This window comes from Tachyglossus aculeatus, chromosome 22 (assembly GCF_015852505.1).
Source record: "Tachyglossus aculeatus isolate mTacAcu1 chromosome 22, mTacAcu1.pri, whole genome shotgun sequence".
NCBI classification, from domain to species: Eukaryota; Metazoa; Chordata; class Mammalia; order Monotremata; family Tachyglossidae; genus Tachyglossus; species Tachyglossus aculeatus.
This window is the reverse complement of record NC_052087.1, coordinates 58,728,352-58,750,625: the sequence shown is the minus strand read 5'-3', so window position 1 is coordinate 58,750,625 and position 22,274 is coordinate 58,728,352. Positions and strand designations below refer to the sequence as shown.

Sequence of the window (22,274 nt, the reverse complement as noted above, 5' to 3'; positions counted from 1 at the left end):
TGACCTCCGACTCCCAAGCCCGGGCTCTCTCCACCGAGCCGCGCCGCGGGGAAGCGGCTCGCCCAAAGTCACCCGGCTGACGGTGGGAGGCGCCGGGATTCGAACCCCCGACCGCGAGCCCGTTGTGGGGTAGGGACCGCCTCTCTACGTGGCCAACTCGGCCCTCCCAAGCGCTTAGTCCAGTGCTCTGCACTCAGTAAGCGCTCAATAAATACGATCGATCGATTGATTGATTGATTGGATGACTCCAAAGCCCGGGCTCTTTCCACCGAGCCACGCGGCTTCCCGCCGTCCACACCGATCCACCCTGTGGCGTCTGGGCCCGCGTCCCGAGGGGCGCGGGGGTCCCGCCGGACTTGCGGTCGGACCCGGGGGATTCGGGTTAATCGGAGCAGGAGGGCGAGTTTGTTAAGGCTTGGTGGTGGGCTCTTGCTGTCCGTCAAGTGCAACCTCCATGTAATCGGCCAGTCAATCAATGGCAGAGCACTGGCCTAAGCCCTTGGGAGAGCACGCTACGACAGAGTCGGTAGACGTGTTCCCTGTCCACCGGGAGTTTACAGTCTAGGGGGGGAGACGGACATTAAAATCAATTAAGGGTAAAGTTCAAAGTGCCTAAGCGACACAGAAGGGAGAGGGAGGGGGGAGAGAAGATGAAGGCTTAATTGGGCAGCACCTCTTGGTTGAGGATGTGATCTTAAAAAGGCTTTGGAAGTAGGAAGAGTGGTGGTCTGTGCGGATGTACTAATAATCGTATTAATTATTGTGGTATCTGTTAAACGCTTCCCCACAGCACCTGTCTATACGTATATATGTTTGTGCATATTTATTACTCTATTTATTTTACTTGTACACATCTGTTCTATTTATTTTATTTTGTTAGTATGTTTGGTTTCGTTCTCCGTCTCCCCCTTTTAGACCGTGAGCCCACTGTTGGGTAGGGACCGTCTCTGTATGTGGCCAACTTTTACTTCCCAAGCGCTTAGTCCAGTGCTCTGCACGCAGTAAGCGCTCAATAAATACGATTGATTGATTGATTAATACAGAGTAAGACGCGGACTCCGTGGACCGTCTCTACGCTATTCTTTTATTGCGTGACTACGTTTCGTTTTGCCGTCCGTCTCCCCCCGTCTAGACCGTGAGCCCGCTGTCGGGTAGGGACGGTCCCTCGCTGCGGCCGACCCGGACTGCCCGAGCGCCCGGTCCGGCGCTCCGCGCCCCGGAAGCGCTCGACGGCCGCGACCGAACAGGCCGAGCGGCCCGGGGCGGGGACGGAGGCCCCTTCCCTCCCCGCCCCGGCTTTCACCCGCGCAGGCCGCCGTCCCGGCGCCACCGGGGCCACGCCGGCCCCTCGGCCGATCCCTCCGGCGCCGCGAGCGCGTCCCGCCGGGCCGAGCGGGGGTCCGGCGGCCGATCCGGGCCCGGATCCCGGCGGAGGCGTCCTCGCCCGGGCCGGGCGGGACGGACAGGGCACGCGGGAGGTCGACGCGAGGCCCGCTGCGCCCTCGGCGGGGCCCGGGGAGCGGGGCGGACGGGGCGGGGGGGATCGGGACGCCCCGACCGCCGCCGAGGGCCCGGACGAGAGCGTGGCGGGGCGGGTCCCGGTCCTCCTCCGCCGTCCCCCCGGCCCCGTCTCCCGCCTCCGCGGCGACGGCGGGGGCTACTCGAAGTGGGAGAGGAAGTGGGCCACGGGGTAGTCGGGGGAGTCGACGCCCAGGCCCTGGCAGAGGCCGAGGAGGCGTTGGCGGGCCTCGGGGGCGCTGGGGCCGGCGCAGGCCAGGCTGCAGTAGGGCTCCTCGTACTCGGCGGGCAGCGGCTCCTCCTCCAGGAGGTTGAGGCGGACGAGGCCCCGGGCCTGCAGGGCCTGCAGGGCCTGGCGGCTGGCGGCCGTCCTCAGGGCCCGCAGGTGCTGGGAGCCCAGGCACATGACGCCCGCCAGGTGGGCCCGGGCGCGGGGCCGCGCGGGCAGGGCGGGCGCCAGGCCGCAGGCCACCATGGCGGCGGCCAGGAACAGGTCGACGCCGTACAGCTCCCGGATCCAGTCGCGCAGGTAGAAGCCGCCCAGGCGGGGGTTGATCTCCAGGAGCCGCGGCCCCGCGGCCGTCACCTTCAGCTCCACGTTGAAGACGCCGTCCAGCAGGCCGCAGCCCAGGCAGCACTGGTGGGCGGCCCGCACCAGCTGCGCCTCCGCCTCGGGCGCCAGGCCCGTGGGCATGCGGGCCGCCGTCTCCGTGAAGCCCGGCAGGCGCGTGGGCCCGTTGTCCGAGACGAAGGCGCCCAGGAGCCGGCCCCCGAACAGGACCAGGTCGACGTCGTGCTCCGTGCCCGCCACGTACTCCATGAGCAGCATGGCGTTGCCCCAGCCCAGCCCGATGCCCGGCCGGTCGGCCTCGCCCCGCAGCTCGCGGGCGATCTTGCCGAAGTGGGCCTGGCACTGGGGGCCGTCCTCCACCAGCCGCACGCCCACCGCCCCGGCCCCGAACTCCAGCTTCATGACGCCCGGCAGGGGCACCCGGCGGGCCGCCCGCTCCACGTCGGCCGGGCTCCGCAGCGGGCAGCAGGGCACCGCGTACAGGGCCGGCCCGGGCCAGCGGGGGCCGCGGCAGCGCAGCAGGTGCCGCTGCGTGCGGCTCTTCTGCTTGGCCAGCCGCACGGCCGCCGGCGGGCTGCAGCGCAGGCCCAGCTCCCGGCACAGCAGCGCCGTCAGCACCAGGCAGTCGTCCCAGTACGAGAGGCAGCCGTCCAGGCGCAGCCCGCGGGCCCGGACCAGCTCCGCCAGCTGCGCCGCGTGCTCCTCGTCCAGCCGGTGCTCCGTCAAGTCGAAGTGCAGGAAGGTCTGCGCCAGCTGCGACGCGTAGTGGTTGGGGTCCGACTCCACCAGGTGCAGCTGGCGGGGGGGCGGATGGCGGGCCCGGCAAGGCGGAGAGTGGGCGCGGGGCCCCGGCTCGGCTCCCCGACCCCTCGGCCCGCGCTCTCGCCACTGTTGCGCTCCTCGGCCCGCTCTCCTCCTCACCGTTAGGCCTCGTTCTCGCCCGGCCCGCCGTCGACCCCCGGCCCGCCTCGTCCCCCGGGCCCGGAATGCCCCCAATCCCTCCGCCCATCCGCCGAGCTCGCTCTCTTCCTCCCTTCAAATCCCTCCTGAGAACTCACCTCCTCCGGAAGGCCTTCCCACACTCAGCCCCCTCCTTCCTCTCCCCCTCGTCCCCCCGTCTTACCTCCTTCCCTTCCCCACAGCACCTGTATATATGTATGTATGTTTGTACGGATTTATTACTCTATTTATTTTACTTGTACACATCTATTCCATTTATTTTATCTTGTTAGTATGTTTGGTTTTGTTCTGTCTCCCCCTTTGAGACGGTGAGCCCACTGTTGGGTAGGAGCTGTCTCTATACGTTGCCAACTTGGACTTCCCAAGCGCTTAGTCCAGTGCTCTGCACACAGTAAGCGCTCAATAAATACGATGATTGATTGATGTATATATGTTTGTACATATTTATTACGCTATTTATTTTAATTGTACATATGTATTCTATTTATTTTATCTTGTTAGTATGTTTGGTTTTGTTCTCTGTCTTCCCCCTTTGAGACTGTGAGCCCACTGTTGGGTAAGGACTGTCTCTATATGTTGCCAACTTGGACTTCCCAAGCGCTTCGTACAGTGCTCTGCACACAGTAAGCGCTAAATAAATACAATTGATTGATGTACATATGTTTGTGCATATTTATTACTCTTTATTTTACTTGTACATATCTATTCTATTTATTTCATTTTGTTAGTATGTTTGGTTTTGATCTCCGTCTCCCCCTTTGAGACTGTGAGCCCACTGTTGGGTAGGGGCTGTCTCTATATGTTGCCGACTTGGACTTCCCAAGCACTTAGTACGGTGCTCTGCACACAGTAAGCGCTCAATAAATACGACTGAATGATTGATTGATTGTTCTGGATGGTGAGCCCGCGGTTGGGTAGGGACCGTCTCTCTACGTTGCCAACTGGGACTTCCCAAGCGCTCGGTCCAGTGCTCTGCACACAGTCGGCGCTCAAGCCATACGATCGAATGAATGAATGAATGGTCGATTTCTTTGGTCAGTTATGTGCGTCTTCTAGACTGTCAGCCCGTTGTTGGGCAGGGACCCTCTCTCTATACGTCGGCCTTCCTAGGCGCTTAGGACAGTGCTCTGCGGAACCCCTGTGCTCTTTTAACTGTTCCATTTATTTTGTCAATGATGTGCGGCTTCTAGACTGTGAGCCCGTTGTTGGGTAGGGACCCTCTCTCTATATGTTGGACTTCCTAAGCGCTTAGTACGGTGCTCTGCGGAACCCCTGTGCTCTTTTTACTGTTTTATTTATTTTGTCAATCAATCAAACAATCGTATTTATTGAGCACTTACTGTGTGCAGAGCACTGTACTAAGCGCTTGGGAAGTACAAGTTGTCAATGATGTGCGTCTTCTAGACTGTGAGCCTGTTGTTGGGTAGGGGACGTCTCTCTGTGTTGGACTTCCTAAGCGCTTAGTACGGTGCTCTGCGGAACCCCTGTGCTCTTTTTACTATTCTATTTATTTTGTCAATCAATCAATCGATCGTATTTATTGAGAGCTTACTGTGTGCAGAACACTGTACTAAGAGCTTGGGAAGTACAAGTTGTCAATGATGTGCGTCTTCTAGACTGTCAGCCCGTTGTTGGGCAGGGACCATCTCTCTCCGTTGGACTTCCTAAGCGCTTAGTACGGTGCTCTGCGGAACCCCTGTGCTCTTTTTACTGTTCTATTTATTTTGTCAATCAATCAATCAATCGATTGTATTTATTGAGCGCTTACTGTGTGCAGAGCACTGTACTAAGTGCTTGGGAAGTACAAGTTGTCAATGATGTGCGTCTTCTAGACTGTGAGCCCGCCGTTGGGCAGGGACCGTTTCTCTACGTTGGACTTCCTAAGCGCTTAGTACGGTGCTCTGCGGGACCCCTGTGCTCTTTTTACTGTTCTATTTATTTTGTCAATCAATCAATCGTATTTATTGAGCGCTTACTGTGTGCAGAGCACTGTACTAAGCGCTTGGGAAGTACAAGTTGTCAATGATGTGTGTCTTCTAGACTGTGAGCCCGTTGTTGGGTAGGGGACGTCTCTCTATGCTGGACTTCCTAAGCGCTTAGTATGGTGCTCTGCACACAGTAAGTGCTCAATAAATACGAATGAATGAATGAATCTAGCTTTATTTCTATTTATTCTGACGACTTGACACCTGTCCACGTGTTTCGTTTGGTCGTCTGTCTCCCCCTTCTAGACTGTGAGCCCGTTGTTGGGTAGGGACCGTCTCTCTCTATTGCCGACTTGTGCTTCGCAAGCGCTTAGTCCAGTGCTCTGCACAAAGTAAGCACTCAGTAAATACGATTGAATGAATGAATCTAGCTTTATTTCTATTTATTCTAACGACTTGACACCTGTCCACGTGTTTCGTTTGGTCGTCTGTCTCCCCCTTCTAGACTGTTAGCCCGTTGTTGGGTAGGGACTGTCTCTACCTGTTGCCAACTTGGACTTCCTAAGCGCTTACTGCAGTGCTCTGCACACAGTAAGCGCTCAATAAATACGACTGAATGAATGAAGGAACAGAAGTCCCCTCCCTGCCCAGGAGGGCCAGCCCTGCTCCATTCATTCATTCAATCGTATTGATTGAGCGCTTACTGTGTGCAGAGCACTGGACTAAGCGCTTGGGAAGGACAAGTTGGCAATATATAGAGACGGTCCCTACCCAACAGTGGGCTCCCAGTCTAGAAGGGGATCCCCAGATCCCCGGACCATCACCGGGTGGCCAAATTGGTTCGGCCGGCCACCTGCCTCCACCCGAGAAGCAGCGTGGCTCAATGGATAAGAGCCCGGGCTTTGGAATCAGAGGTCACGGGTTCAAATTCCGGCTCCGCCAATTGTCAGCTGTGTGACTTCGGGCAAGTCACTTCACTTCTCTTAAAAGTCTTCTTAACTTTTCCCCCTTTTAGACTGTGAGCCCACTGTTGGGTAGGGACTGTCTCTATGTGTTGCCAACTTGTACTTCCCAAGCGCTTAGTCCAGTGCTCGGCACACAGTAAGTGCTCAATAAATACGATTGATTGATTGATTGATTGATTCTCTGGGCCTCAGTTACCTCATCTGTAAAATGGGGATTAAGAATGTGAGCCCCCCCGTGGGACAACCTGATCACCTTGTAACCTCCCCAGCGCTTTGAACAGTGCTTTGCACATAGTAAGTGCTTAATAAATGCCATCATCATCATTATTATTATTATTATTATTATCCCCTCCTCAGGCCAGGCCTTGATGACCCCTCCAGCCTCCCCTGGCCGTTTGCCTCAGTTCCCTCATCTGGAAAATGGGGATTAAGACTGTGAGCCCCCCGTGGGACAACTGGTCACCTTGTAACCTCCCCAGCGCTTTGAACAGTGCTTGGCACAGAGTAAGCGCTTAATAAATGCCATCATCATTGTTGTTATTTTTATTATCCCCTCCTCAACCAGGCCTTGATGACCCCTCCAGCCTCCCCTGGCCGATCGCCACTTCACTTCTCTGTGCCTCAGTTCCCTCACCTGGAAAATGGGGATTAAGACTGTGAGCCCCCCGTGGGACAACCTGGTCACCTTGTAACCTCCCCAGCGCTTTGAACAGTGCTTGGCACATAGTAAGCGCTTAATAAATGCCATCATCATTATTATTATTAATATTATCCCCTCCTCAGCCAGTCCTTGATGACCCCTCCAGCCTCCCCTGGCCGTTCGCCACTTAACCTCTCTGTGCCTCAGTTCCCTCATCTGGAAAATGGGGATTAAGACTGTGAGCCCCCCGTGGGACAACCTGGTCACCTTGTAACCTCCCCAGCGCTTTGAACAGTGCTTGGCACATAGTAAGCGCTTAATAAATGCCATCATCATCATTATTATTATTATTATTATCCTTTCCTCAGCCAGGCCTTGATGACCCCTCCAGCCTCCCCTGGCTGTTCACCACTTAACCTCTCTGTGCCTCAGTTCCCTCATCTGGAAAATGGGGATTAAGACTGTGAGCCCCCCGTGGGACAACCTGGTCATCTTGTAACCTCCCCAGCGCTTTGAACAGTGCTTGGCACAGAGTAAGCGCTTAATAAATGCCATCATCATCATTATTATTATTATCCCCTCCTCAACCAGGCCTTGATGACCCCTCCAGCCTCCCCTGGCCGATCGCCACTTCACTTCTCTGTGCCTCAGTTCCCTCACCTGGAAAATGGGGATTAAGACTGTGAGCCCCCCGTGGGACAACCTGGTCACCTTGTAACCTCCCCAGCGCTTTGAACAGTGCTTGGCGCATAGTAAGCGCTTAATAAATGCCATCATCATCATTATTATTATTATTATTATCCTTTCCTCAGCCAGGCCTTGATGACCCCTCCAGCCTCCCCTGGCCGATCGCCACTTAACCTCTCTGTGCCTCAGTTCCCTCATCTGGAAAATGGGGATTAAGACTGTGAGCCCCCCGTGGGTCAACCTGGTCACCTTGTAAGCTCCCCAGCGCTTTGAACAGTGCTTTGCGCATAGTAAGCGCTTAATAAATGCCATCATCATCATTATTATTATTATTATTATCCCCTCCTCAGCCAGGCCTTGATGACCCCTCCAGCCTCCCCCGGCCGATCGCCACTTAACCTCTCTGTGCCTCAGTTCCCTCATCTGGAAAATGGGGATTAAGACTGTGAGCCCCCCGTGGGACAACCCGGTCACCTTGTAAGCTCCCCAGCGCTTTGAACAGTGCTTGGCACAGAGTAAGCGCCTCCCCCCGGGCCCGGCCCCGCTCACCTTGAGCCCGTAGTCCCTGGCCGCCTCCCACACGAACTTCTTGCTGACCCCGCCGGCCCCGATGATGAGCAGGTGCTTGCCCTCCATGAGGCAGCGCGCCGAGCGTCGCAGCATGGTCTCCACCAAGGGTCCGGCCGCCCCCTCGGCCCCGGGCCCGGCCCGCGGCCCCTCCAGGACCCCGCACGCTTCCAGGCACAGGCAGCCGTTCAGCTCCAGGGCCACCAAGGTCAGCCTCTGGCCCACGGCGGTCAGCGCGAAGTCCGCACCTGGAGGGGACGGGCCGGGGTCAATCAATCAATCGATCGTTCTTATTGAGCGCTTACTGTGTGCAGAGCACTGGACAAAGCACTTGGCAACATATTGAGAAGCAGCGTGGCTCAGTGGAAAGAGCCCGGGCTTTGGAGTCAGAGGTCATGGGTTCAAATCCCGGCTCCGCCACTTGTCAGCTGTGGGACTTTGGGCAAGTCACTTCACTTCTCTGAGCCTCAGTGACCTCATCTGTAAAATGGGGATTAAGACTGTGAGCCCCCCGTGGGACAACCTGATCACCCTGTAACCTCCCCAGCGCTTAGAACAGTGCTTGGCACATAGTAAGTGCTTTATAAATGCCTTCATTATATAGAGACGGTCCCTGCCCGACAGTGGGCTCACAGTCTATAAGGGGGAGACAGAGAACAAAACCAAGCATACTAACAAAATAAAATAAATCGAATAGATATGGACAAGTAAAATAAATAAATAAATAGAGTAATAAATCTTATACATATATACAGGTGCTGTGGGGAAGGGAAGGAGGTAAGATGGGGGGGATGGAGAGGGGGACGACGGGGAGAGGAAGGAAGGGGCTGAGTGTGGGAAGGCCTCCTGGAGGAGGTGAGCTCTCAGCAGGGCCTTGAAGGGAGGAAGAGAGCAAGCTTGGCGGATGGGCAGAGGGATTGGGGGCATTCCGGGCCCGGGGGATGATGTGGGCCGGGGGTCGATGGCGGGACAGGTGAGAGCGAGGTACGGTGAGGAGATTAGCGGCGGAGGAGCGGAGGGTGCGGGCTGGGCTGGAGAAGGACAGAAGGGAGGGGAGGTAGGAGGGGGCCAGGGGATGGATGGACAGCCTGGAAGCCCAGGGTGAGGAGTTTCTGCCCGATGCGCAGATTGATTGGTAGCCACTGGAGATTTTCAAGGAGGGGAGTGACATGCCCAGAGCGTTTCTGGACAAAGACAATCCGGGCAGCGGCGTGAAGGATGGATTGAAGTGGGGAGAGACACGAGGATGGGAGATCAGAGAGAAGGCTGGTGCAGTAGTCCAGACAGGGTAGGATGAGACCTTGAACGAGCAGGGTAGTGGTGTGGATGGAGAGGATAGGAGGGTCACGGGGCGGGCGGGTGGACGGGACTCACAGATGAAGTCCGTCTGGGCGTGGGGCCCTCCGCGCTGCTCCGGGGTCAGCGTGGCCTCCATCTCCAGGACGGCGCCCAAGGCTGCTTCCGCCGCCGCCTCCAGTTGCCCCCTCAGCGCCTCAGTGGTCCCGGGCTCGGGCCACCCACACCGGGCCAGCGCCAGCTCCAGCGTCTGGGGCAGGGTCGCCTGATGGCGCAGCGGGCCGTCCGCCCGGCCCACGCCGCACACCACCTGGGCACGCCGCCAGTCAGAGCCCGGCCCGGACCCTCCCCGCCTCCCGGCCCGCTCAAGGCTGTGGCATTTCCCACCTCCACCAACCGTCAGCTGTGTGACTTTGGGCAAGTCACTTCACTTCTCTGGGCCTCAGTTCCCTCATCTGGAAAATGGGGATGAAGACTCTGAGCCCCCTGTGGGACAACCTGATCACCTTGTATCTCCCCCAGCGCTTAGAACAGTGCCTGGCACAAAGTAAGCACTTAACAAATACCATCGTTATTACCTCATTTGTAAAATGGGGATGAAGATTGTGAGCCCCACGTGGGACAACCGGATGACCTTGTATCTCCCCCAGCGCTTAGAACAGTGCTTGGCACATAGTAAGCGCTTAACAAATACCATCATTATTATTACTTCATCTGTAAAATGGGGATGAAGACTGTGAGCCCCCCCTGAGGGACAACCTAATCGCCTTGTAACCTCCCCAGGGCTTAGAACAGTGCTTTGCACATAGTAAGCGCTTAATCAATGCCATCATTATTATTATTATTAAGTGCTCAAGGGAAGTGAGAAGTGCTCAAGAGAAGCAGCGTGGCTCAGTGGAAAACAGCCCGGGCTTTGGAGTCAGAGGTCAAGGGTTCAAATTCCGGCTCCACCAATTGTCAGCTGTGGGACTTTGGGCCGGTCACTTCACTTCTCTGGGCCTCAGTTCCCTCATCTGTAAAATGGGGATTAAGACTGTGAGCCCCCCGCGGGACAACCTGATCACCTCATATCCACACCAGAGCTTAGAGCTGTGCTTTGCATATAGTAAGCGCTTAACAAATACCATTATTATTATTAGTATTCTCTGGGCCTCAGTTCCCTCATCTGTAAAACGGGGATGAAGACTGTGAGCCCCCCGTGGGACAACCTGATCACCTTGTATCCCCCCAGCGCTTAGAACAGTGCTTTGCATATAGTAAGCACTTAACAAATACCATCATTATTATTATTATTATTATTATTCTCTGGGCCTCAGTTCCCTCATCTGTAAAACGGGGATGAAGACTGTGAGCCCCCCGTGGGACAACCTGATCACCTTGTATCCCCCCAGCGCTTAGAACGGTGCTTTGCACAAAGTAAGCGCTTAACAAATACCAACATCATTATTATTATTATTATAATTATTCTCTGGGCCTCAGTTCCCTCATCTGTAAAACGGGGGTGAAGACCGTGAGCCCACCGTGGGACAACCTGATCACCTTGTATCCCCCCGGCGCTCAGAACAGTGCTTTGCATGTAGTAAGCGCTTAACAAATACCATCATTATTATTATTAAGTGCTATGTGCCCAGCACGGTACTAAACGCTGGGATAATAATAATAATAACAACGGCGTTTGTTAAGCGCTTACTATATGCACCATTCTAAGCGCTGGGGGAATAATAATAATAATTTTGGCATTTGTTAAGCGCTTACTATGTGCAAAGCGCTGTTCTAAGCGCTGGGGAGGATACAAGGTGATCAGGTTGTCCCCCGTGGGGCTCACAGTCTTCATCCCCATTTTCCAGATGAGGGGACTGAGGCCTAGAGAAGTGAAGTGACTTCAGTCTTCATCCCCATTTTCCAGATGAGGGAACTGAGGCCCAGAGAAGTGAAGTGACCTGCCCAAAGTCACACAGCTGACAATGGGCGGAGCTGGGATTTGAACCCATGACCTCTGACTCCAAAGCCCGGGCTCTTTTCCACTGAGCTACGCTGCTTCTCTGCAAGCAAGATGGACACAAGATGACACAGCCTAAAGGGAAGGTGCTTTATCTCCCTTCCGCAGGTGAGGAGGCGGAGGCCCCAAGAAGTGACTCGGCCAAGGTCACCCCAAAGGCCGGGGGACGAGAATCTGGGGCTGACCCGGGCTCTTTATTAATAATAATAATAATAATAATAATAATAATAATGGCATTTATTAAGCGCTTACTATGTGCAAAGCACTGTTCTAAGCGCTGGAGAAGTTACAAGGTGATCAGGTTGTCCCACAGGGGGCTCACAGTCTTCATCCCCATTTTCCAGATGAGGGAACTGAGGCCCAGAGAAGTGAAGTGACCTGCCCAAAGTCGCAGAGCTGGGATTTGAACCCATGACCCCTGACTCCCAAGCCCAAGCTCTCCCCACTGAGCCACGCCGCCCCACCAAGTCACGTCGCAGGGAAGCAGCGTGGCTCAGTGGAAAGAGCCCGGGCTTCGGGGTCAGAGGTCACGGGTTCGAATCCCAGCTCCGCCACATGTCTGCTGTGTGACCTTGGGCAAGTCACTTCACTTCTCTGAGCCTCGGTGACCTCATCCGTCAAATGGGGATGAAGACTGGGAGCCCCACGTGGGACAACCTGATCACCTTGTATCCCCCCAGCGCTTAGAGCAGTGCTCTGCACATAGTAAGCGCTTAACAAATGCCAACGTTATTATTATCGCTGGTCGTTGGTCAGGGACCCCGAGGGTTGGGAGGTTTCCCCTTCGTGGCCCACCCGCACCCCCGGGACCCGCCGGGGCAGGAGGGTTGGGAGGGAGGCCGGTCGAGGCCCGGGTCTCGGGTTCGAGCCGTCACCTGGCTGAGGAGCGGCCGGTCTCCCTGCGTCCGGCAGACCACGGTGCAGATGCGGAGGGCCAGGTCTGGGTCCGGGCGGGAGCGGCCTAGCCGGGGAGGGCCCAGGTGAGGGCCGGGGGCCTAGGCCCGCGCCGCATCCCCCTCCGCCCGGCCCGGCCGTACCTCCTCATCATCATCAATCGTATTTATCGAGCGCTTACTACGCGCAGAGCACCGGACTAAGCGCTTGGGAAGTCCAAATTGGCAACATCTAGAGACGGTCCCTACCCACCAGTGGGCTCACAGTCTAAAAGGGGGGGACAGAGAACAAGACCAAACATACTGACCGAATAAAATTAATAGAATAGATAGGTACAAGTAAAATAAATCTGTACAAACATCTATACGTATATCCAGGTGCTGTGGGGAAGGGAGGGAGGTAAGATGGAGGGGATGGGGAGGTGGAGGAGGGGGAGAGGAAGGAAGGGGCTGAGTGTGGGAGCCCCGTACCTGCGGCGGGGTCGGGCCCACCCGGGGCGGCGGGGCGCAGGGGCCGGGCCGGGGGGCACACGGCCTCCACCAGGACGCTCTCTTCCTCCTCCAGCCTCTCCAGGAGCAGGAGCACGGCGCGAACCACCGGGGTGGGCTCCCCCCGCGGGTGCAGGCTCAGGGCGCCGGCCCCGCGCCAACGCCAACCGCTCGGCTTCACGGCCACCTGGCAGGGGACGGGGGCGGGGGTGGCGGGCCCGGGGAAGGCCTCCTCCCCGCCCTAGGGAGCAAATCCCTCCCCGAGCCCCGACGGTTCCCCGGGGAGAGGCCACGGGCGATGGCGGGGGGGTCTTCCTTTCATAATAATAACGGCATTTATTAAGCGCTTACTCTGTGCCAAGCACTGTTCTAAGCGCTGGGGGGGGATGCAAGGTGATCAGTTTGTCCCGCATGGGGCTCACTGTCATAATCCCTATTTTCCAGATGAGGTAACAGGCTCAGAGAAGTGAAGTGACTTGCCCAAGGTCACACAGCAGACGTGCGGCGGAGCCGGGATTGGAACCCCTGACCTCTGGCTCCAAAGCCCGGGCTCTTCCCACTGAGCCACGCCGCTTCTTTCATCATCATCATCATCAATTGTGTTTATTGAGCGCTTACTGCGTGCAGAGCACTGGACTAAGTGCTTACCAGCTTTTCACCTAGGGTGGCCCCTTACCTGGCAGGCCGCCCCCAGGGCCTCCGACTTCAGGAAGGCCTCCACCTCTTCCCGGACCCGCCCCTCCTGCCCTTCCTTGCCACCCAGCTCCGCCACGTGCAGGCCCGGGGCGCCGGCGGCCGCCTGCTGCAGCCGCGTCGACGGCTTGTAGGCGAAGGCCAGGGTGGGGGGCACGGCCGGCCCGCCGGCCCGGGCCAGCAGCAGCCGGGTCACCAGCCGGTCCTCCAGCAGCCGCGCCAGCTCCGCCGAGCCCCCCGTGGGGCAGGCCAGCCCCCGCGCCAGCTCGCCCGCCTCCCGGCCGCCCCCCGCCCCCGGGCCCCAGTTGGCCAGGAAGTAGGTGGCGCGACGCGGGGGCGCAAACTCCTGCAGCAACGTGAGCCCCCCGCGGTGGAAGGCCACGGCCTTGGCCACCAGCAAGGACGACTCCCCGGGCCGCCCGGCCAGCGGGGCCTTGGCCAGCCACCTCGGGGACAGGCACAGCAGCATGTTTCCTGCGGGGGGGAGCGGGAGCACCTCAAGGCGGGGGCGGCCGTCCCAAGCCCGGGGTCCGACCCGCCCCTCGGAATGCCGCCCGCCTCCCGGGAATCCCCAGCTGTCGAGGCCGGAATGCGGGGCAGCTGCCCGGGCCCGGGGTATTTTGGGAATGGCCGGGGCCGCCAGCTCACGTGGCCTTTTCCATAGGTCAGGGCCCCTCCCACGGGGGCGGTCGCCCTCCGGCAGCGTGGCGACGGGCGGCGGGCGGCCGGTCCCACCCTCGCCCGGGCTCCCGTCCCGGCCCTGGAGTTCCCCGGGGGCCCGGCCTTACCTGGGCTCTGGGTCCCCCCTTCCAGCAGGACCGACAGGAAGGAACTGGGTGACCCCAGGACACAGAGGGTCACCTCAGCCCCAGGGCAGCCTGGAAAGACAGGTCGTGGTCTCGTGGCCCGCTCGCCCCGGCCCTGCTCCGGCTCCTCCGCCCTCCCTGCCCCACACCGCGCCGTGGCGGTCCCAGTCTTGCCCTCCTGGAAAGTCCAGCCGTCCGTCCACCCGGTGTCTGAGCCTCTCCCTTAGGGGTGACGTGCCGCCCCCTCAGACCCGGGCCTGGGGTACCTTGCTGGGGCCGCGCGGTGTGGTCGGCCGTCTCGGGGAGCCCGGCCTGCTGCAGGCAGCTCTGCAGCAGGTCGTAGTAGTAGGTGGTCCAAGCTCGGTCCGCCTCCCCTTCCGGGGCCCCCTTGCAGTCCAGGCTCACGTCCCGGCGCCAGGAGCCCCGAAGGGAGATGTGCGGGGGCAGCCCTTCCCCTCCGCCCTGCTCCCCGGCCCCTTCCCGTTCCTCCTCTTGGTCCTTGGAGCCTCCGGGCAGCTCCCAGTCCGGTCCCATATGTTCCAGGGACAGCTGCGGGAGGGGGCCGGGGGGTTGGCACCAGCCTTGGGCCCGGGGCGGCGGGGGGAGAGGGCACCCTGAGGCTAGGGGCTTCAGGGATTTCCGGATGAGGACTCAAACCGGGCTCGGCATCTTGGGGGATGGAGTGGAAGAGGCCCCAGGTAGCCGTAAGGCCGGGGGCCAGTGGGAAAACACCAAGGAGAGAGGCCCTTAGGAGTCACCACGAGGAGGAGGAGGAGGCCTAGGACCACTGGGATCCCTTGTGGAACGGGAAAAGCCCTGGCAGAAGGGGTCCACAGAGCGGTCGTCGACCGTGGGGCGGCTCCTCAATCACCGGTACTCCAGCCGGGACCGAGCCCCCCACCCCATTCCCATCCCTCTGGGAAATCCACCTTGGAGGGACCCACCCGGCGGGACTCCGGGGGTGAGTGGAGGTGGGAGAAGGGGGCGGAGGGGGCTCTGCGGATCACTGGGGACCGAGGACGGAGACGAGATGGACAGAGTGGAGGAGAGGAAAAGGGGGGAGGCAGGAGAACTCAAATTCCAACGGAGAGGGAGCGAAAAGGAGGGTGGGACTCACCATCTCTGCAAGTGGAAATTCTGAGGTGGAGGTGGAGGGGGAGAGAGGGAGGGAAAGAAAGAGAACGGCACCTCAGCGCAAGGAGCGGGATAGGGAGGGGGCGTTGGGATGCACGGGGCAGGCTACGGTAGACTGTGAGCCCACTGTTGGGTAGGGACCGTCTCTATATGTTGCCAACTTGGACTTCCCAAGCGCTTAGTCCAGTGCTCTGCACACAGTCAGCGCTCAATAAATTTGATTGATCAGAGTGGCAAGGCCACGGCGAGCTTAATGAGGGGAAGAGCCTAGGCCAAGCGGTCCTCCCTCCCTCCCTGGGCCCGGACGTTCCCGAGGGGAAGGGTTTTCCAAGAGACAAGTCTCTGGTGGGCTGCGGGTTTGTGTCGCGCCCGCTGATTTGGTGCCAGGCCCTGGTTGGGGGCAACCCAGGCCTTCAAGACCGGCCCGTCTTGAGTGGCTGCCCAGGGGCTGGGGGCAGGTCACCTTGAGGCCCAAATATAGAACGGGTCCCTCCCTCCCTTCCGTCCCCCACCCAAGGGGGGGGAAGAGTCCTCGGACCCAAGGGGCGGCAGGTTCAAACCCACGGCTCGGGTCCCCGCGGCCCCCGGCCCCGTCCGGGGCCCCCCGAGTCGGCGGGAGGTGGTCCCCGTGTCCTAGGTGGTGCCTCGATGACACCCCTGGACTCTCGGGTCAGGGCTGGGGCCCGTCACAAGGGACTGTGAGCCCGCTGTTGGGTAGGGACTGTCTCTATGGGTTGCCAACTTGTCCTTCCCAAGCGCTTAGTACAGTGCTGTGCACACAGTAAGCGCTCAATAAACACGACTGATTGATTGGCTGCGTGGTGGGATGTGTGGAACGGGGCTGGGGGGGGATGTGTGCATTCTTCTAGACTGTGAGCCCACTGCTGGGTAGGGACCAGCATATACATTGATATGTATACACCTGTATATATGTTTGTACATGTTTATTACCTTATTTCTTTTACTTGTACATATCTATTCTATTTATTTTCTTTTGTTAGTATGTTTGGTTCGGTTCTCTGTCTCCCCCTTTTAGACTGTGAGCCCACTGTTGGGTCGGGACTGTCTCTATATGTTGCCAACTTGGACTTCCCAAGCGCTTAGTACAGTGCTCCGCACACAGTAAGCACTCAATAAATACAATTGATTGATATGTATATACGTTTGTACATGTTTATTACTTTATTTATTTTACTTGTACATATCTATCCTATTTATTTTCTTTTGTTAGTATGTTTGGTTTGGTTCTCTGTCTCCCCCTTTTAGACTGTGAGCCCACTGTTGGGTCGGGACTGTCTCTAGATGTTGCCAACTTGGACTTCCCAAGCGCTTAGTACAGTGCTCTCCACACAGTAAGCGCTCAATAAATACAATTGATTGATATGTATATACCTGTATATATGTATATATGTTTGTACATATTTATTACTTTATTTTACTTGTACATATCTATTCTATTTATTTTAGTTTGTTAGTATGTTTGGTTTTGTTCTGTCTCCCCCTTTTAGACTGTGAGCCCACTGTTGGGTCGGGACTGTCTCTATATGTTGCCAACTTGGACTTCCCAAGCACTTAGTACAGTGCTCTGCACACAGTAAGCGCTCAATAAATACGATTGATTGAAGATTGATTGATTGACCGTCTCTATATGTTGCCAACTTGGACTTCCCATGCGCTTAGTACAGTGCTCTGCACACAGTAAGCGCTCAATAAATACGATTGATTGAAGATTGATTGATTGACCGTCTCTATATGTTGCCAACTTGGACTTCCCATGCGCTTAGTACAGTGCTCTGCACACAATAAGCACTCAATAAATACGATTGATTGATTGATTGATTTGACATTCAGTGAGAAATAACAACCAACTAAGCGTCTTATCGGAGGCCCCGGGCTCTGGGCCCACTTAGGCCCAAGAACCCAGACGCCCCGCGTCCAGGGCTACACTGACACCTCCCCTCCTCTCCTCGGGTTCCCGGCCGTGGGAAGAAGGTCGGCTGAGGAATCAGAGAAGCGGCGTGGTTCGGTGGAAAGAGCCCGGGTTTTGGAGTCGGAGGTCACGGGTTCAAATCCCGGCTCCGCCAACTGTCAGCCGGGTGACTTTGGGCCAGTCGCTTCACTTCTCTGGGCCTCAGTGGCCTCGTCTGTCAAATGGGGATGAAGACTGTGAGCCCCCCCGTGGGACAACCTGATCCCCTTGTAACCTCCCCAGCGCTTAGAACAGTGCTTTGCACCTAGTAAGCGCTTAATAAAATGCCATCATTATTACTATTATTCTCTGTGCCTCTTCTGTCATATGGGGATGAAGACTATGAGCCCCCCATGGGACAATCTGATCCCCTTGTAACCTCCCCAGCGCTTAGAGAAGCAGCGCGGCTCAGTGGGAAGAGCCCGGGCTTTGGAGTCAGAGGTCACGGGTTCGAATCAGGGCTCCGCCATATGTCTGCTGTGTGACCTTGGGCAAGTCATTTCACTTCTCTGAGCCTCAGTTCCTTCATCTGTCAAATGGGGATGAAGACTGTGAGCCCCACGTGGGACAACCTGCTCACTTTGTATCCCCCCCCCCAGCGCTTAGAATGGTGCTTTGCACATAGTAAGCACTTAACAAATACTATCATTATTATTATTATTAGAACAGTGCTTTGCCCAGAGTAAGCGCTTAACAGATTTATTATTATTATTATTATTATTATTATTATTATTATTATTACCGGGGAAGGAGAAGCAGAGGGGGAGATGCCCCTGTGTGCAGGGTGGGAGAGGCAGGAGGGGACAGGGTAAACGGTCCTTGTAACCTCCCCAGTGCTTAGAACAGTGCTTTGCACATAGTAAGCGCCTAACAAACGCCATCATCATCATTATTATCGTGTCATCCTCGACTCTGCTAATATGTTTTGTTTTGTTGTCTGTCTCCCCCTCCTAGACTGTGAGCCCGCTGTTGGGTAGGGACCATCTCTATTTGTTGCCGACTTGTACTACCCAAGCGCTTAGCACAGTGCTCTGCACACAGTAAGCGCTCAATAAATACGATTGAATGAATGAATGAATAGAACAGTGCTTTGCCCAGAGTAAGCACTTAACAGATACCATTATTTTTATTATATTATTATTATTATTATCGGGGAAGGAGGAGCAGAGGAGGAGACGCCCCTGTGTGCGGGGTGGGAGAGGCAAGAGGGGACAGGGGAAACGGACCTTATAACCTCCCCGGCGCTTAGAACAGTGCTTTGCACATAGTAAGCGCTTAATAAATGCCTTTATTATTATTATTATTAGAACAGTGCTTTGCCCAGAGTAAGCGCTTAACAGATACCATCATTATTATTATTATTATCAGGGAAGGAAGAGCAGAGGAGGAGATGCCCCTGTGTGCGGGGTGGGAGAGGCGGGAGGGGACAGGGGAAACCTCCCCAGAGCTTAGAACAGTGCTTTGCACATAGTAAGCGCTTAACAAATGCCATTATTATTATTATTAGAACAGTGCTTTGCCCAGAGTAAGCGCTTAACAGATACCATCATTATTATTATTATTATTATCGGGGAAGGAGGAACAGAGGAGGAGATGCACCTGTGTGCGGGGTGGGAGAGGCGGGAGGGGACAGGGGAAACCTCCCCAGCGCTTAGAACAGTGCTTTGCACACAGTAAGCGCTTAACAAATGCCATCATCATCATTATTATGGTGTCATCCTCGACTCTGCTAATATGTTTTGTTTTGTTGTCTGTCTCCCCCTCCTAAACTGTGAGCCTGTTGTTGCGTAGGGACCGACTCTGTTGCCAACTTGTACTTCCCAAGCGCTTAGCACAGTGCTCTGCACACAATAAGCGCTCAATAAATACGATTGAATGAATGAATGAATGATTAGAACAGTGCTTTGCCCAGAGTAAGCGCTTAACAGATACCATCATTATTATTATTATTATTGGGGAAGGAGAAGCAGAGGAGGAGATGCCCCTGTGTGCGGGGTGGGAGAGGCGGGAGGGGACAGGGGAAACCTCCCCAGCGCTAAGAACAGTGCTTTGCACATAGTAAATGCTTAATAAATTCCATTATTATTATTATTATTATTTAATAACAATTAAATTATTATTAAAGGGAAGGGGGAAGAGGGAAGGGGGAGAGAGGAGGGGTGGCGGGGCAGACCCCTGGTCGTTGATCCTTTTTCCCCGGCCTAGACCCCCCCTTCCCCTCCCTTTGAGGAGCTAAGAGGCTGGACTGTGAACCCAATCAATCAATCATATTTATTGAGCGCTTACTGTGTGCACAGCACTGTACTAAGCGCTTAGGAAGTCCAAGTTGGCAAAATCTAGAGACAGTCCCTACCCAACAGTGGGCTCACAGTCTAGAACGGGGAAGACAGAGAACAAAACAAAACATATTAACAAAATAAAATAAATAGAATAGCCCAACAGTGGGCTCACAGTCTAGAAGGGGGAGACAGAGAACAAAACAAAAAGATATTAACAAAATAAAATAAATAGCAATAGCCCACTGTTGGGTAGGGACCGTCTCTAGATGTTGCCAACTTGGACTTCCCAAGTGCTTAGTCCAGTGCTCTGCACACAGTAAGCGCTCAATAAATACGATTGATTGATTGCTTGATTGGCCGTTGGGACCCCTCCTTCAGCCCCGGGTTGCCCCAATCAATCAATCAATCGTATTTATTGAGCGCTTACTGTGTGCAGAGCACTGTACTAAGCGCTTGGGAAGTACAGGTCGGCAACATATAGAAACAGTCCCTACCCGACAGTGGGCTCACAGTCCAAAAAGGGGGGGACAGAGAACAAAACCAAACATACTAACAAAATAAAATAAATAGAATAGATATGTACAAGTAAAATAAATAAATAAATAGGGTAATAAATATGTACAAACATATATACATCTATACAGGTGCTGTGGGGAAGGGAAGGAGGTAAGACGGGGGGGATGGACAGGAGCTAAGGAGGCTGGACTGTGAGCCCAATCAATCATATTTATTGAGCGCTTACTGTGTGCAGAGCACTGTACTAAGTGCTTGGGAAGTACAAGTTGGCAACATATATAGAGACAGTCCCTACCCAACAGTGGGCTCACAGTCTAGAAGGGGGAGACAGAGAACAAAACAAAACACATTAACAAAATAAGATAAATAGAATAGCCCACTGTTGGGTAGGGCGCTTACTGTGTGCAGAGCACTGTACTAAGCGCTTGGGAAGTCCAAGTTGGCAACATATAGAGACAGCCCCTACCCAACAGTGGGCTCACAGTCTAGAAGGGGGAGACAGAGAACAAAACAAAACGTATTAACAAAATAAAATAAATAGAATAGCCCACTGTTGGGTAGGGCGCTTACTGTGTGCAGAGCACTGTACTAAGCGCTTGGGAAGTCCAAGTTGGCAACATATAGAGACAGCCCCTACCCAACAACGGGCTCACAGTCTAGAAGGGGGAGACAGACAACAAAACAAAACATATTAACAAAACAAAATAAATAGCAATAGCCCACTGTTGGGTAGGGACCGTCTCTAGCTGTTGCCAACTTGGACTTCCCAAGCGCTTAGTCCAGTGCTCTGCACACAGTAAGCGCTCAATAAATACGATTTATTGATTGATTGATGGCTTGATGGGCCGTTGGGACCCCTCCTCCAGGCCCGGGTTGCCCCCTCCCCAGTTGCTGGCCCAGATCCCGGGGCCGGGGGCCGGGGGGTACCTGGCTGAGCGGGCGAGGTGGCTCGGTGGGGGTAAATCGAGGCTCGTCCGGGCACCTGTGACCCGGGATTTAGTGGCCCGGGCTTTTTATAGAAAGCAGGAGGAGGCTGGAGAGGGGAGGGACTGGTCCTGTGTACCCAGGGATGGGAGGGGCCTAAGCCACCGTCCTTCCCTCGGTTCGTCCAGTCGAGCGGATTTGGGGAGCGCTTCCTCTAAAAATCATCATCATAATAACCAATCAGTCGTATTTATTGAGCGCCTACTGTGTGCAGAGCACTGGACTAAGCGCTTGGGAAGTCCAAGTTGGCAACATAGAGAGACAGTCCCTACCCAACAGTGGGCTCCCAGTCTAGAAGGGGGAGACAGAGAACAAAAGCAAACGTACTAACAAAATAAAATAAAGAGAAGCGATAGGTACAAGTAAAATAAATAAATAAATAGAGTAATAACTATGTACAAACATATATATATGATGTATATATATATATACATATAATCGTGTATACATATAATCATCATCAATCGTATTTATTGAGCGCTTACTATGTGCAGAGCAATCATATAATATATATAATCTATATATATGCTACATATATATGATCTATATGATATATGATATATAGATCATATATATGCATATATATGACATATGATAAATAGATCATATATGCGTATATATGCACGTATATATGTATATATGTATATATATGATATACGTGTATATGTGTGTATGTATATATGATATATATGATGTATATATGTATATATGATGATGATGATCATCGTCATCATCATCATCAATCGTATTTATTGAGCGCTTACTGTGTGCAGAGCACTGGACTAAGCGCTTGGGAAGTACAAGTTGGCAACATATAGAGACAGTCCCTACCCAACAGTGTTCTCACAGTCTAAAAGGGGGAGGATATATGTATATATATATGTATATATATGTATATATGTGTATATATATAATCATATAATCGTATATATGCATATAATCGTATAAGTACGATTGATTGATATATACATATATACAGGTGCTATAACAACTATGGCATTTGTTCATTCTTTCATTCATTCATTCATTCAACCAAATTTATTAAGCGCTCACTGTGTGCAGAGCAACTGGACTAAGCAGCGTGGCTCAATGGAAAGAGCCCGGGCTTTGGAGTCGGAGGTCATGGGTTCAAATCCCGGCCCTGCCCATTGTCAGCTGGGTGACTTTGGGCGAATCACTTCACTTCTCTGGGCCTCATTCCCTCATCTGGAAAATGGGGATGAAGACTGTGAGCCCCACGTGGGACAACCTGAACACCTTGTATCCCCCCCAGCGCTTAGAACAGTGCTTTGCACATAGTAAGCACTTAATAAATGCTATTATTATTATTATTATTATTATTACTAAATGCTTGGTAAGTCCAAGTTGGCAACATATAGAGAC

General features: G+C 54.8%; 1 protein-coding gene across 1 annotated transcript; it reads right to left on the bottom strand.

The window, feature by feature from the left end:
- Positions 1 to 1,565: 1,565 nt before the first annotated feature.
- CARNS1 (carnosine synthase 1) lies at positions 1,566 to 20,878 on the bottom strand. The gene is made up of 10 exons (XM_038764696.1): positions 20,835 to 20,878; positions 15,127 to 15,146; positions 14,276 to 14,558; positions 13,992 to 14,081; positions 13,187 to 13,677; positions 12,493 to 12,697; positions 12,004 to 12,089; positions 9,208 to 9,439; positions 7,816 to 8,081; positions 1,566 to 2,884 (listed from the first exon to the last, which is right to left on the bottom strand). Exons 2-10 carry the CDS (start codon positions 15,127 to 15,129, stop codon positions 1,658 to 1,660), a joined length of 2,883 nt encoding a protein of 960 aa, XP_038620624.1. The 5' UTR covers positions 15,130 to 15,146; positions 20,835 to 20,878; the 3' UTR covers positions 1,566 to 1,657.
- Positions 20,879 to 22,274: the final 1,396 nt, after the last annotated feature.

Coding starts and splice junctions, on each gene's coding strand:
- CARNS1 (XM_038764696.1), bottom strand. Junction 13,678..13,991: donor AGGGGGGACCCAGAGCCCAG/GTAAGGCCGGGC, acceptor TCCCCCCCGCAG/GAAACATGCTGCTGTGCCTG. Junction 2,885..7,815: donor CCAGGGACTACGGGCTCAAG/GTGAGCGGGGCC, acceptor CCCCCCCGCCAG/CTGCACCTGGTGGAGTCGGA.